Source organism: Anser anser (genome assembly GCF_964211835.1).
Source record: "Anser anser genome assembly, chromosome: Z".
NCBI classification, from domain to species: Eukaryota; Metazoa; Chordata; class Aves; order Anseriformes; family Anatidae; genus Anser; species Anser anser.
In genome coordinates, this window is record NC_139723.1 from 7,143,155 (window position 1) to 7,159,530 (window position 16,376).

Consider the following 16,376-nt stretch of genomic DNA (forward strand, 5'->3'; position numbering starts at 1 on the left):
AATGGGGGGAAAAATACAGCAAAAGACTGTTCTTTAGGTTCTGTCCTGAAGAAAACAATTAATGGTAGGGAAGACAAATGAGTAAATTCTTTTTCAATTGTGCACTTCAATGTAATAAAAATAAGTTGTGTTTCAGTCAAGGTTTCTCAGAGCTAAATATGTGAATATCTGCCTGTCATTTTCTCAGACCACCAGAAACACAGCATTTAAATTGTGTTTAAATTTAAATGTATTTATCTTGAACATTAGAGATAAGGACTATGTAAGCAGTAGGGCTTTTTCCATCACTGTCGTTGTAGTTAGTCCTTTAAATGTAATGTATTCCAGTAATGATAGTATGGCAGTCAACGTGTCCTAAAATACATGTTAGATAGCAATGTGAAACAATATGAATAGATTGACATGCAACAAATACTTAAAGTAAAAAAGATGAGTAACTATGGAAATATAGTTTCTTCCTCTACCATCTCACAGCTCTTCTGTTAACTATTCTTTAAACACATTGTGTTTAAACACAAAATCACAGAATGGTTAAGGTTGGAAGGGTCCTCTGGAGGTCATCTGGTCCAACCCCATGCTCAAGCAAGGGACAGCTAGAACTGGTTGCCCAGGTCCACATTTAGGCAGCTTTTGAATATCTGCAAGGATGGAGACTCTACAACCTCTCTTGTCTGGTAAGAAGAATATTAATTTTTTCCATATTTTCCCATGTCTGGAACCCAGAAGGCTAGTACTTTAAGAGCCCAAGTAAAAGATAAGAGATAAGAGTGGATAAGAGACAAGACTACCAGTCTTGTACTCGGCTGTTCAAAACACCATGCAGCTTCATCTGTGAACCCTGTTTTTTTGTATGCCCAGAAGCAAAGATTAAAGTATTGATTTATATTATTCTGACCTTAACTGACCAAGAAAAACACGTTTTGCAACATCCCAAGTGCTGAGGAGAACATACCATATGAACAGTTTAGTGATGGGCTGCAAAGGCAGTCATTTCCAGGTGCTGGGGCTGCAGTGGTGTGCAGCAGAGATGTCTGTGGAGGTATAGTCAGTTGGAAGTAGGGAGGCAACACGAGAGAAGTGCCATCCGTTTACAGCATGGAAGAGGGGAAAACCAAAAAGAATAAAGGACAGATTTTTGACATGTTTTACGAGAGCACAACAGCTCTAATTTCTCACAGTGGGAGGAGGTGCAGGTTGGGATTGCTTTTGAGATGCAGCCACTGGTGAGTGTACAAGGTGTCCTCTGAAAAGACAGAACTCTGCTTCTGAAGGACGGTGCATGGAAAACGAATAAACCCACACTGAGGAACATAAGCAAAGTAGGGGAGAGGTGGGTTTCAGAAACTCTCTATACACAGAGTGATAAAAAATCTTGCAAAAACACAGCTCAAATTCAATAGGGCTGGCTCCTACACTAGTGAAAATTGGAAAGCGTGGAGGAGCGCTGGGGTGCTGACAGCTGCTGTGAAAATGCTTCCTACAGGGTTGAAATCAGAGAAGCTGATAAACTTTTGACTTCTAGTGACTTTACTCATTAAGATAAAAGAAAAATCAATGTAAATTTTCTTCATTTATTCATGAGAAGTAGCCTTGACAGTCAAGTTTGATTTTTATTTTTTTCTCTGAAACATTAAGAATAGTAAGTGTACAGATAACAAGTTGAGAGAAATGTGACATTTCTGGGAGGAGTAAAGAAACCTTAACCCAGCGTGATTTTTATATCTCATATCATCCTTGGCCTGTATAACAGTATGTAGCAAAGCCATGCTGGAGTCAGTAGGAGAAAAAAACATCTGTTTTTACATGTTTTAGTATTTTTGTCTTCTTGAATTTCTGATGCTGAAATTCACTTGTCAGCGAAGAGCTTCCTATGCTCAGTAAAACCAGTCCAGAACACAATAACTTGTTAAAACTGCTCCAGGCTTAAAATAAACTTTTTTTGTCACCTGTATTTAGGGCAGAACAAAGTGCTAAGTTTGAAGATGTCCAGGTTCAGTATGGCCTCAGATGGTATCTTTAGCTAAATTGATATTTTTGTGGGCCAATGTCTATTTTTAACAGACATAATCATGATAAGTTCTTTGAGATCTAGAGGAGGACAGTGTTCGTAAAACCTGGACATTTTTAACACTGTTTTACCACAGCCCACATCATATCAAGTGCACCCTCAGCACGTTTGCTGATGACACCAAGCTGAGAGGTGAGGTTGATACGCTAGAGGGAAAGGATGGATGCCATCCAGAGGGACCCAGACAGGCTTGAGAGGTCGGCCAGTGTAAACAACATGTGGTTCAACAAGGCCTCATGCAAGGTCCTGCACAAATACAGGATGGGCAGGGAATGGATTGAGAGCAGCCCTGAGGAGAAGGACCTGCGGGTAGTGGTTGACAAGAAGCTCAAAATGAGCTGGCAATGTGTGCTTGCAGCCCAGAAAGCCACCCGTACCCTGGGCTGCACCAACAGCAGCGTGGGCAGCAGGGTGAGGGAGGGGATTGTCCCCCTCTGCTCTGCTCTCGTCAGACCCCACCTGGAGCCCTGTGCTCAGCCCTGGGGCATCCAGCACAAGAAGGACATGGACCTGTTAGAGCAAGTCCAGAGGAGGGCCACGAGGATGACCAAGGGGCTGGAGCACCTCTCCTATGAAGACAGGCTGAGGGAGTTGCGGTTGTTCAGCCTTGAGAAGAGATGGCCCCGGGGAGACCTCACAGCGGCCTGTCAGTGCCTAAAGTGGGCTGCAGGGAAGCTGGGGAGGGACTCTATGTCAGGGGGTGTAAGGATAGGACAAGGGGGAATGGCTTTAAACTAAAAGAGGGGAGATTTAGATTAGATGTTAGGATGAAATTCTTTACTTAGAGGGCAGTGAGGCACTGGAACAGGTTGCTCAGAGAAGCTGTGTGTGCCCCATCCCTGGCAGTGCCCAAGGCCAGGCTGGATGGGGCTGGGGGCAGCCTGGGCTGCTGGGAGGTGTCCCTGCTCGTGGCAGGGGGTCGGCATTAGATTGTCTTTAAGGTCCCTTCCAACCCAAACTATTCTATAATCCTGTTATATATATTTTACAGCTTATATATTCATGTTAAACGGCAGCAGATTCATATGCATTTAGTCATTTATTCTAGTTGTACTGAAGTTAATTTTAAAGCCTACATTGACTTCAAAGGTCCTAGGACCTTCTTTTGTTCAGGTACAATCAGAAAATTTGAAAGTGAACACTAGTATGTCAATTATTCCTTAAGCACTGTGTTCCAGTCTTTGAAATTTATTTGAGCAGTCAAAATATTGTTTTATTTGTTTAAAAATACTTGGTCTGCCTTTCTTGCAGGTCCTCACTTCTTTTATGCCTGTATCCATGCCTTGTAGCTTTATAATGGGGTATTTCCCGTTCCTCATTCCTGAATTTACTAAAAAACTACTAAAAACACATACCACATAAAAGCAGTATGTCTCTCTGCATGGGACTTCTGTTAACTCCACGTCCTCTTTTCAGCTTCCATCTGCTCCTTTGAATTTTCCTCTTGGCATGTTATACAATTTGCAGCTCTCATTTTCTGTGATGAAGATTGTGTTGCATGGAAATTATCTCTGTAAAGCAGTCTGCTGACCCTCAGTCATGCTGCAAAGCATACTATAGACTTGGATTAAAAAATAAAATAAAAGTATTTCTTCTGTAGGGCCTATAAACCAAACAAAGCAACTGTATGTATCTAGTCTTGAAGTATGTTCTATTAAACAGTCACTAATGAATATTTTTCTTTTTGTCTATATGCAATCTAAAAACTTTTCATATAATGATAACGCTCATATCATACAAAAATGAAATTATTTCGTTGTTTTATATAGCTTCTATCTCCAGAAAGGATGGCAATACAAAGTTTGTAACTAATATATTAGAAAATTTGCCAAAAATTTGCCATGTTTTGGGGAAAGCACTGAAAATTGCAGGATGCGTATTTGTTTTGAAATTTTAGGGATTGAAAGTTGTTAGTTTTTCCCGTGTGAAATTCCTAATATTAATTTCAGTGAGGCAAGATGGTCAATCTGGAAGTAATTTGTTGGCAGAAGACTGGCTGATTGAGGTTAATCTATGGTAAGGAATGGCACAATAGTCTCACAGAAAGTTCATGTATTTAAGTTGGTATTTGATGTTACCATCATCATGTAGAGTTGGGGTTGAGTTGTCTTAACTGCGATTTTCTGCTTGGTCTTGAGCACTGTTTTTTTTTTTTTGTTTTTTTTTTTTAATCTTTCTCATTCTATTGGATTCCTTTCTGAGGTATGAACAGCTAAAATTTATTGTTGTATTTCAGCACTGATATTACTAATATCATCTCCATTCTTGGTTCTTGGAACTTTTCCTTCTAGTTCATTATCAGTTAGTATGATACGACCTTCTTATTTATAGTGCAAGACTTGTTGATGCTCAAACTCTGTTCAGCCATCACATATCTCCATCCCATTTTTTTTCAGGTTGAAATCTTGTACCCTTGAGAAAGCTTTGCTCTCCTCCTTTGGACAAAGAGTGGCAGCAGTTGTCAAGCTCTGAGTAAGCTGTTCTCAAAAGGAGACCAAACTGCCCTCTCAGTCATTGTCTGTCATCTGCTCGGATTGAGATGCAACAGATTTTGCAGCCTCTAATACAAAGGAATTGTAAATCTAGCATGGGACTCGGGCACATTTATCTTAGCCTGAATCAAGCCCTTCGTCACACATTTGCAGTGGGATAGTTAACCTGGCCTCCCATGCAAGTCCAAAACCAGACTCAAACACATTGTGAGCATCAGAGTTGGCTTTTATTATGTTTTTGTTGTTGTCGTTTTTCCCCGAGAGGGGGAATACCCATAAAATAAGATCATTATCATCATCCTTATTATTAGTTTATAGTGTGATATATTATACTTTTAACAAATTCTCTATTCACATAAGAATAACAGGTCAAAATTCCCTTCAGACACACAAAACAACCAAGTGAAAAAGCTTTAGGTATGTGTCTGATGTATGAAAATATTAAATTATTTGGCTTGGAAGGCGAGGCTTTCCATGTGTAGCTATGGGAATATTATCTATAGGTTTGGGAATCATTAGTGTAGCACATGCTAGCAGATAGGTACTTAAACATAACTATATTTTATAGCTTTTTTTACAAATTAATTTTAACGTTATGCTGTTGGAGAATGCTCTCAGAAATTTAAAGGAACAAAGACTACTGTACACTGATTTATGGTTTTAGTCTCTTAGCTGTTTGAGAACATTTGATTTTGTACATAAAGCACTAGGATATTTCCTGATTATATTTTTTGCTCTTTTGGAACATGCACATCTTCTTGAAACAGTGCATATGGCACTGTGTGTGTGTGTGTGTGTGTATGTAGAATTGAGCAATATTTCAAGTCATGACAGACTACTCCTGGTTTCAGAATTACAGCTTTAAGCACCGTTGTGCCTTTGGCAGCACTTGAAACTTTGGCAGGAACTGCAACTGACTAAGAACTGAATAATTGTTTTAAAAACAAATCTTTTTACTCTGTTTTCCTTAGCAGAGCATCCTGCCAAATACTAAGCGCTGCATTGACTTCCTTGTTCTACAAAGTTGTAAATGCAAAGGCAAGAAACACAAAAATCATTATCTAGTCTTGTCTTCTGAAAAATATAGAATTTAGCCTGCCAACTAAATCTTTGGAAACATTTATTTCATATTTAAACATTTTCTCATTCAGCACCAGACCCTGATGCTTAGAAAACGAGGAAAAATTTTGGAGATGAATTAACCACTACTCTTGGTATTTCCACCACTGTCATTTTAAAGAAGTTAATACTCTACATTTCAGCAATACCTGAAATTTTGCTAAGATACCCAGTTTTTTTCTTTGAAGTGATTTTCTTGAAATAAAATAATGAGAGGAAGAATATGTTTTCCATAGTCTTTAAGTTCTCAGTGAATGTATACCTATGAAGAGTGCAGATTTACTTTATGAAGTAGTACAGGCTTTTCTGGGAACTCTTAATTAAAGAATTTTTCTATTTTCCATTCATCGTTCAAGCACAGTTTGGTCAGTTCATAGTGAGTGATTGCTGACACGCACTAGTGGGTTGCCTGATGTCCTATTTCTTGATGTTATTTTATTTAAGAATAGCTGCAAACACAACTTAGCCAACAGAAGATAGAAGGAGGCACAGCTGTTCCTGTGGGCCTGTGAATGTCAAAAGACGTACTGGTGTCCCAGTAGGACACTTTCTAGACAGAAAAAGACATACAGTAAAAGAACAAACCCAACCTCACTGTAAAATTGAAATAAAAACTCACACTAACAGATATATATTTGACTGACTGTCATAAATGGTGCATTTTCCAGATTCATTGCCAATCATATTTTAAACTAGAATATATAACTGGAGTCTCATATCTAGCAGAGAAGAAGAAAGGTGTCCTACTTTGAAAATTGAAAAGAGATACAAAGCAGTTTAATGTTTGTATGGTAATTCCTACTGTGCATTTCAGTTCTAATGCTTAGTATTACTGAGTTCTAATTATTTAGTATTACTGAGTGGAAGATAGCAACAGCCCCAAGCATCACATCATTAGACCAGGTTTCTGAATGGCAGGTGAAAGAAAGAGAGGCAAGGGAAGGTGGGGAAGAGGCAGCAAAGCTTAAAAATTGGCCTTACCTAATATGTTATCTATCCATCTTCAGTATAGCGTCATCACAAACTTCCTGTGTTACTGCTGAACATTACTCAGTGACCTGCTAATTTTTGATTCAAACGGTGGTACGAATTGATCGTAATGGAGACAAGCAAATTATTCGTCTTGAAAAAAAAACCTGTTTTTCTTGGGATTTGCTTCTCCACTGTAAATAACTTGGGATGACAATTACCTTATAGATAAACATAGAATCACAGAATCATTTAGGTTGGAAAAGACCTCTAAGATCATCTGGTCCAACCTTTAACCTAGTGTAGTCCCAAAGCCAAGTCCGTCACTAAACCATGTCACTAAGTACCACATCTACACTTTCTTGAAGACCTCCTGGGATGGTGACTCAACTACTAGTCTGGGTAACCTGTTCCAATACTTCGCAACCCTTTCAGTAAACAAGTTTTTCCTAATATCCAACCTAAACCTCCTCTGATGCAACTTGAGGCCATTTCCCCTCATCTTATCACTTGGTGCTTGGGAGAAGAGCCCGATCCCCACCTTGCTACCTCCTTTAGGGTAACTGTAGAGCATGATAAGGTCTCCCCTGAGCCTCCTTTTCTCTAGGTTAAATAAAACCATCTCCCTCAGCCGCTCCTTGTAAGACTTGTTCTCCAGATCCTTCACCAGCTTCATTGCTGTTCTTTGGACACACTCCAGCACCTCGATGTCCTTTTTGTAGTGAGGGGCCCAAAACTGAACACAGTTTTTGGGGTGCAGTCTCACAAGAGCTGAGTACAGGGGGACAATCACTTCCTGAGTCCTACTGGCCACACTATTCCTGACACAAACCAGAATGCAATCAGCTTTCTTGGCCACCTGAGTACACCGCTGGCTCCTATTCAGCCAGCTATCGACCAGTACCCCCAGGTCCCTTCCCACCAGGTAGCTTTCAGCCACCCTTCCCCTGTCCTGGAGGGGGTTTGTTTTACTCCAAGTGCAGGACCCAGCACTTGGCCTTGTTGAACGTTATACAGTTGGCCTTGGCCCATCAGTTCAGCCTATCCAGATCCCTCTGCAGAGCCTCTCCATCTTGTTCCAACTCTCTGCTTGATGTGATGAAGGGTTGCCACATCCATAGTGGCAAAACTGCCCACAGGGGCATGCGGTGAGCTGAAGAAAATTAGCCAGTTTATGGAAAAATGAACTGACTTCTGAGGATTAGGGAGTGGATGAAGAGACAAACTAACTCTGTGGGTATTTTTAATGAAACATCTGTATAATTAACATTGAAGTCATAATGACTGATGCTGAGTTTATGGGAAGTCAGTCAATCAGCTGCATTAGCATGCAGGTCCTCAGAGACCCTGAGATGTAATGCTGAGTGGAATATCATTTATTTTTGAAGTTGCATTCAGAAAAAGTTGGATCCTGCTGTTCACAGGTGGTTTATCTGAATCATTTTGCAAAGCTCTTGCATAGTCTTTTCCACAGAGATGTGAACAAATATCTAAGTTTATTCTTTTACACGATTCATACATTTTATTCATGTTAAGGGCAAACATATTTCACGTTAATGTAAAATTAAGACACACCTTAATATAAACTCAGATATAACGTAATGTATCTAGATGATCTCTGGAGCTCCCCTCCAACCTCAACCATTCTGTGGTTCTGTGATTCTGTATCATGTAATACGATACACTGTTAGACTGATTCTGCCTCCCTCATAGTACCACAGAATCAGAGAATCACAGAATGGTTTGGTTTGGAAAGTTGGGCTGGTGAAAGACCATCTAGTTCCAACCCCCTGCCATGGGCAGGGACACCTCCCAGCAGCCCAGGCTGCCCCCAGCCCCATCCAGCCTGGCCTTGAGCACTGCCAGGGATGGGGCAGCCACAGCTCCTCTGGGCAGCCTGGGCCTGGACCTCACCGCCCTCTGAGGGAAGAATATCCTCCTAACTTCTAATCTAAATCTTCCCATTTTCAGTTCAAAGCCATTCCCCCTTGTCCTATCCCTACACCCCCTGACATAGAGTCCCTCCCCAGCTTCCCTGCAGCCCACTTTAGGCACTAGAAGGCCACTATGAGGTTTCCCCAGAGCCTTCTCTTCTCAAGGCTGAACAACCCCAACTCCCTCAGCCTGTCTTCTCAAAGAGAGGTGCTCCAGCCCTTTGATCATCCTCATGGCCTTACTCTGGACTTGCTCTATCAGGCCTCTGTCCTTCCTTTGCTAGGGGCTCCTGAGCTGAGTGCAGGGCTCCAGGTGGGGTCCCACGAGAGCAGAGCAGAGGGGGACAATCCCCTCCCTCGCCCTGCTGCCCACGCTGCTGTTGGTGCAGCCCAGGGTATGGTTGGCTTTCTGGGCTGCAAATGCACACTGCTGGTGCAAGATCTTGCAATTGGTCTTGTTGAACCTCATGAGGTTCACTTCAGCTTTCCTGTGTGTCAGAGTTAAGATTTTTTCCAGACTTGTCCAGCCTTCTAGCATTGTATCAGGAATAATCTGAAGTTTGGAATAGTTGCTCAGATATTATCCAAGCACTGTCTCAAGCTCCTGTATGTTGGAGCATATGTACCCTTATTATATTTCTAAATCAGCCCGTCTTGTTTTCTTTCCCCAGTATCTTTCCAGTATTATTCACATCTGAGGAAAAACAGACTGAATTTTCCCAAATGTGCATCTGATCTTCTCTTAAGAAGGGAATAGTCAATGTTTGTGCTTCCATATGTCTTATTAAATTTTGTCAAGGATCCATTAAAAGGGGAAGAAAAATATTATTAAAAACACTTTAGAGCTGCAGAGTAGTTCATATCTTCATCATGTGAGACTGTTGTCACGTCCATTGCAGCTGCTGGGGGATGCCTTTGTGAGACACCCAGCTCCTCCATGCAGTGGGGAGGAGGGGACCTTTCTTACTCTGATTCACGGCCTGGTGTAGAGAGTCAGCATCAGTCCAGCAAAGTAACTCCAGATGACTCCATAAACCACGCCTCTGAAATAAGTAAAGAAAGTAAATTATGGATAATTACTATGGAGATGGCTTACTGTACAAACAACTTTTAAAAATAACTTCGAGTTTTAAATCACTGCTGATGGAAAAAAAAATAAAAAGGTGGCATTGTGTAGGAAATTTTTGGCATGGTAATTTATAGCATTTACTTAACTAAGAAAGCAGAGAGCTGACATTGCATCTGAGGTGGTATGATAGAGCAAAAAATGTTTATTCTTTGAGTATTCAATAGCTTACTGAAAGCTGGTTTTTTAAATATGGTTTATCAAGCTGTGTGGCATGAAAGAATACACATACAGCAAGAGATTAACTTCATTTGATTAAAAAGAAGGTATGCATGAAGTACAAACAAGTTCATAACTGTATTTTCACATTTGCTTTTTAATATGCATCTTTAATTCCTGTCCAGGATTAAGAAATACATTATTGACAACTAGAAGTAGGTCTTCTGCCTTTTACAAAAGCAGTTCTGAACTCCTGTCATGTAACTTGGCACGTCATTAGACCACATTGAGGAAAATGGATTAATTTTCATCGGTGACACTTGAGTTCGTAGCATGTTAATTCAGCCAGTCAGGGTTTTGTGTTTAAATATATTCATCTCTGACAAGATATACATTGAGTAATTCTAGTCTCACTAAAGGTTACAGCATTATTTTAAAGAACTTTATTATCTTGCACGTGATTTCGAGAAAAAAAATGAGACTACCAAGTACAGTCATTATGGTTATCTGTAAGACAATTCAGCACCCATGGAATAGGAACAAACACGGTCTGTGTCTGATATACCCTAAATCAGCAGTCAAATAGTCAAAAGTAATTCATTAAACAGAGAAGTAACATTGTCTAGCTGTCTTGGCATCTGAATGATTTATTTCAGCTGAGATTCAGCTATCCTATTTTATTTAGATGTGTACCTAAGTGCAGAGTGTTCCCATTGAAACAACCATAAGAGTCATAACAGAATCTATTTTTGAATTGCTAATGCTAGTGTTTGTTCATCACAATAATTAATTCTACATATAATACTCAAATAGCAGTCTAAAAAAAATTGTTACTGGAATGAATAGTCTTTATATAATTGAATACTTCTGTTTAACCAGTTTTAATGCAGTGTCACTATCATTTTTAATTATTTGTTGCTCAAACAGCAATTCCTCTTGCAGATAATGGAAATTATTGACATTTGCAAAATTTAATAACTGAAGTTCTAACTTCATCGTGTGCTCAGTTTGTCTAGTCTTCCTCTCTGCCACTGATTCCTTAAGAAGTATTAACATCCTTGATTGATTGAGTTTGTAATCCATTTATTTACTTCTGATTCTGTTCTCAAGATTTAAAAACTCAGTTTCCTTTCATGCATTTAGCTGTTTTAATGTACAACATTGAATTAATGGTGTATAGTATTAATTTAAGAACAATAGGGTGTTATTTTCCCTCTTTTGTCATCTTGAAATCTTCTCCTGCAACACATTTTACTTAAATGCAGTACATATATGTTATATACATGAAATGATATTGAAGGCAAAAAAAGGCATGGTTTACCAAACTTGATCTTTGTGAAAATGTTTGAAATCTTTATCTGTGCCACCTGCAAGCTCTGAAGCCATCCATCAGGGTGGATGAATGTCTCCCAGGGATGTAGGAGCATTGTACTCTACACTCTGCCAGGCTCCTAAGTAAATGGGTACGCTGACAGGCTGAAAAGAGGGCTTCTTTGGATTTTTTTTTTTTTGTGGAACTGATTCTGCAAGAAATCAAACAGAAGCAGCTTACATTTCAACTGGTAGAAGAGACTGTTTAAAAGACAAAAAATATGGTACAGGTAGATGTGTTTACTATCTTAAGTGGGTCTCTACATCACATTTATGGAGAGTCGTCTCAGACTTCACGGTGCTTTTAGAGTGCCCAGGTGAGAAATGCTTGACTGTTGCTTTCTCTGTTGTTGAAAACTTCTCAAGAGTGTAAGAAGACCATTTTTATGATGCATGTGTATATAAAACATACTGACTGCAAGGAAAGAAGTAGGTCACAGATGTACTTTTACAATATAGTTTTACTGGGAATATGTCTGTTTCTTTCTTTTGTATGTATGGGTAATAGATTGTCCACAGTCAAAGGTGCTTTCTGACGGTAACTTAAAGCAATTTAGTGGTTACCTGTGGTCAAAAGGGAAAGGTTCTGCTATGGACATTTGTTTTAATTGCTTTCCTTAGGCAGTAAACAGCTGGATTGGAGCATCAAAAAGGCACCCCCTTGTTCTACGAGGAGAAACAAACAAACAAACAAAAAAATCCCTTCCAGATTTGCTCCTTAACTGTTTAATTTTGGAATCATGGAACTATTACCGCCAGCACAAACTTGAGAAGAAATGGATGGATGCATAAGGGGTGGGTGATGAAGAGATGGGAAGAAGATGTAGACTGTGTCTCTGTGTCATCAGGCAGAAGTCTTTGTTAGCTAACTAAATAAGGGGTCCTGCAGCTGATTTTTTAAAAAAATGCAGTCTGTACCTTAAGAACTGCACTTTTTTTAGTACTGGAACAGCTAGCTCTGATAGCAAATATGACGGCAGAGAGGTTAAACAAAACTCTTCCATTCAGCCTTGCTATCACAGTATTGAGCCTATCCCACTGGAGGGAAACCCTACGAGTGTAAGTTATAAATAGAAACCAAGAACTTAACGCATTTTAGATCAGTTTTTTACTTCGATGAAACATCTGTTACTCAAGTTTATCAAATGAGATAGAATAATCAATTCTTTCATGATGTTTTATTTCTTTTATACTAAGAAAAGTTAATTAATAAATCAATTTGCATTATTTGGATTTCTTCATCTCTCTTTTTTTTTCTCTCTCCCTTCCCTCTCTTCCCTTCCCCCACCCCTGGCCCTGTCCCCACTCCCCCCATTTGCACAGCCTCCATTGAAGAGGAACCAACCTCAGCAGGTATGAAGAATTTATGATTACACATCGATCGTGGTGACCGTAACTTGAGAGCTACCTTTTAAAAATATATATTTTGACCAGGCTTATATTTGTCATAATACATGCTAAATATTCATATTAGTTTTGGGTTCTTTTCTGTCTGCTCCCCTTCCTTTTGGCTTTCTTTTTCTCAGTTCAGAATCACCAGGAGATAGGGAGATAGTCTTTGGTGAACATTTCCTCCAGTAATAACTCAAAATCTCCCCTGCCACTTGTTTCTTCCTTCATATTTTTTCATTGGTTAAGCTGGCACGTGGGGCTTTATACAACAGGCTAGGTAAGACGTTATCAGGAATCCAAAAAACATCAGTTTTTGTGCTAGTTTTTAATTTGGTTTTATGCTGGTGAAGCTCCATCAGCTGCATGATCTGCATCGTTCAAGACAGCACAGCTTGGGAACAAGGAGTGAAAGAAGGGCAAGGCAGAGGGTGCAGAAGCATGCAGCTCAAAATAAACATTCAGCAAACTGTGGCATGGATATCTGCTCAGTGAACTTTTATTTCCATTGACAGACTGCCAAGTAGTGAGAACAGTTAACAACACAGTCATAAAAATTAGTTTAGGAGCTCTCTAAGAGACACAAACACGTAGTGCTTATTCTATTGCAAAGATTAACTATTTGTAATTAAGTGGCAATCCATTAGCTTGGGAGTATTTAAAGAAAAGGAAGATGTACCAAGGAAGAATGCTGCTAAACAGATTAACATATTTGAAATGGCATTAGGTTGTATAAACTTAGTGAGCTGAAACATCAGATGAATAGGAAGTTATTTTATAGTGGCTTGTTAAAAGAAGTAAAGGTCTCCAGAGGACCAAAGGAGAAAAGGTATGAAAAGTGAACAAAAAAGAGGAAAATGGCAATGAAGGATTTAATACTAACTGTTTACAACACTAACCTACAAATTGGGAGCAATATAAGTAATTAGGATACGGTGGGGAATAATAAATGAAAGGACTGAGAACAAAGCCACAAGTAGGATGTGAGAGGGGCAGAATAGTTAAGAATAGCACTGAACAGAGAAAGAAGCAAAAGGGAGCTTTCAACATGAAGACAGTAGTGGAATAGAAGGAAAGCATGACTGTGATGAGGAAAACAACTACAAAACAAAGAGAGGAAGAGCTTTAGAAAGAATAAGACTTTAACTATTCGTTTCTTGAGAGATGTGTCAGTTTTGAAACTTTAATGGAAAATATGCTAATAGCTATTGCAGCTTTTTAATAGAAGAGTCAGTTACGAAAGGAGATAACATGGAGGTTGTCTGTTCCCTTTTTTAGATAGGAATGAAAGAAAAGCACCTTTTTTTTTTTTTTTTCTCCTTGTGGAGCTGATGTAGGTATGCACATTTTGTAGAGAGTCTTTTGAGGTATATCTTAACGCATTGCAGTAATGTCCAATACAATCTTGCTGTGGTTGTACACTGATAAATAGTCATTCCTGTTGCAACCAGTGGAGCATCTCAGGAAGACAGAGCCTGCTTCCTTCCATTTTGAACAACACTGCAGTTTTTGGTGACAGCCCATGTCCATGAGCTCGCCAAACTAACTAGACAAGTCAGCTGAAAATGCATAACAGGAGGGAAGTGAAATTTATAAGATAGCCACATGGGCTCCACTACAGCTGTCTGCTAGGCTCACTAGCTGAAATTTCAGTAGTTTGACAGAAGCCTACAAGTTCTATATTCAGCTTTCCTGGAACCTATGCCATTTGGAGTGCCAGACAACAGAGTTTTACGCTTGCTTTCGTACTCATTTAAATAGTTTATTTTTATCCACCTCTAGCTGCTTTGTTTTACTGTGCCCTGTATTGCTGCTTTAGTTATTCCTCCACATAATTCCTGTGTTCAGCAGAGCTCAGACAAAAATTTACAATGAATGTCTTGAGCATTGTTCTATCACATAATATTCCTAAACTTTCATAATCCCCTTGAATTCACCCATTATCTGGGTGAATCTTTCACAGAAGTATTTTTCAAATATTTTCCTCCAAGACTCTGTCATATATGTTCCAAACTCAATTTACTTAACTGTGGTTGGTTCAATGAACTGCACCTAATTTTTAGTCATTATTTGTATTACTGTATTTCTCACACTTTCAGGGTTTGTTGACATCCAAAATAAGTATCACCATTACTTGTACAGTAATAGCTATACCATTATAAATTTTTATATGAAAATTCTTAATGGAAACACAAGTGACCTTTTCATGTTAGTTATGCCATAAGAGGATGCTGCTTGCAGTAGGGGTGTACATGTGGGATCTGCACTGATACAGCAGTGCAGATAGATATACCCACACGGACAAATCATCAGCTAGAAATATAAAAACAAAGAGCACCAGAATGTTTTTTTCTCTGAATCGGAGAAATGAGCAAATGCCTCTAGCATCTACATGGTAAATTTGCAATATGAGACAAAACACAGATTTGTAAACATTAGTGCAAATAAATCTCAGCTTCTCAGACATTATGTTACAAGGGAGCATGACTAAATACCTGCAAAAGTATTTATTTGTTATTTAATCTGGTTGTTTGATATAGATGCTTCACATCATTTGAATTTTCAGGAATTACTTTTGAAATAATTATTTTCTTTGAAAAAAAAAAAAGATGAATTTGAAGTTTTTTTTCAGGATTTATTTTGACTAGACTTCTCCTGGTGCACAATGAGCTTTTTTTCCCTATTCATAAGAAAATTTCCTCTTTAAAAAGGGTACCGTTGGGAAAACAGTTCTGATCTTTGCCTTCAGGAGCAAACTCTGGATCTTAAATTCTTCTCCTAGATATTACCAGAGTATAATCCAACTCTATATTTATGTGAAACATGACTGTGAATAAAATAAGGCATATACAAGTATAGATATTATTTTTTTTAGAAATTTCATAAGATGAAAAAATGATTACTAGCACAGCTGTGCATACCTTGTTTTGAATCATCCTCAGCAAGGCATTTATATACAAAGTTAGTATATCTGAATAGTCCATTTAACGGTCAGTGCGTAGTAGACCTGTTGTCTTTGTGAGCATGTGTTTAGGCTTGTGTTTGCTAGAGTGGAGCTTAAAGTACCTGTAGTGAAAGTGCAACCTGGAAGCACAATATATATTTTAACTTTAAAATACACTTTTGTTCCTGAAGAAGTCAAAATCAAAAGCAGCCAGTTGCATTAAAAGCAGGTGTACAGTTTTAAATATGGTGAAGTGCACGTGAGAATGAAGTTATACTTAAACCCATGTTATAAACATATGTTCTTACTTTTCCAGAGGAAAAATTATGAATAAAGTGTAATTGTTCTTCAACTAAATATTATTTATACCTTAAAATTTAATAAGCAATACTAGCTCATCAGATGCTTTTTAATTTATAGCTCCTATTGATTTTACTTCAATATCTGACCAGACGTAATTGTTTTTAAAGTAAAAGATTAATGCATTTTTACAGGGTTGTTCTAATATAACTTATTTCTCAGATTGTATTGATTTTTATAAAGCTGTGTGTTCTGCTTAAAACAGATATTATTCCTCATAGTAGGAAGGCAGTCATGACTTGAAAGATGCAGGGGTGCTGAAAAACAAGTAGACAATGCATCCAAAGCCCCATGGAGGCACCTGGAGACTTTCTCAGAAATTTCAGGGGAATGTGGTCATCTTGAAGAGATGTGCTTTGTATGGGCAGAAAGCAAAGTTCTCTAAGCTAGCAGATTTTGTTATTTTCCCAAAACAGCAGCCCATTTCATCCAGTTTACAACATTT

General features: G+C 38.7%; 1 protein-coding gene across 5 annotated transcripts in view; it reads left to right on the forward strand.

The window, feature by feature from the left end:
- The window catches only part of EDIL3 (EGF like repeats and discoidin domains 3), a 287,431-nt gene that overhangs the window by 107,972 nt on the left and 163,083 nt on the right, over positions 1-16,376 (forward strand). For 4 of the 5 annotated variants that reach the window (XM_083816851.1, XM_083816853.1, XM_083816854.1 and 1 more), the window contains one exon: positions 12,562-12,591. The exons of the other annotated variant lie outside the window; for it this stretch is intronic. In XM_083816851.1, coding sequence (XP_083672977.1) covers positions 12,562-12,591 — 30 coding nt within the window. The remainder of the gene's footprint in view (positions 1-12,561; positions 12,592-16,376) is intronic. 5 annotated transcript variants of the gene reach the window in all.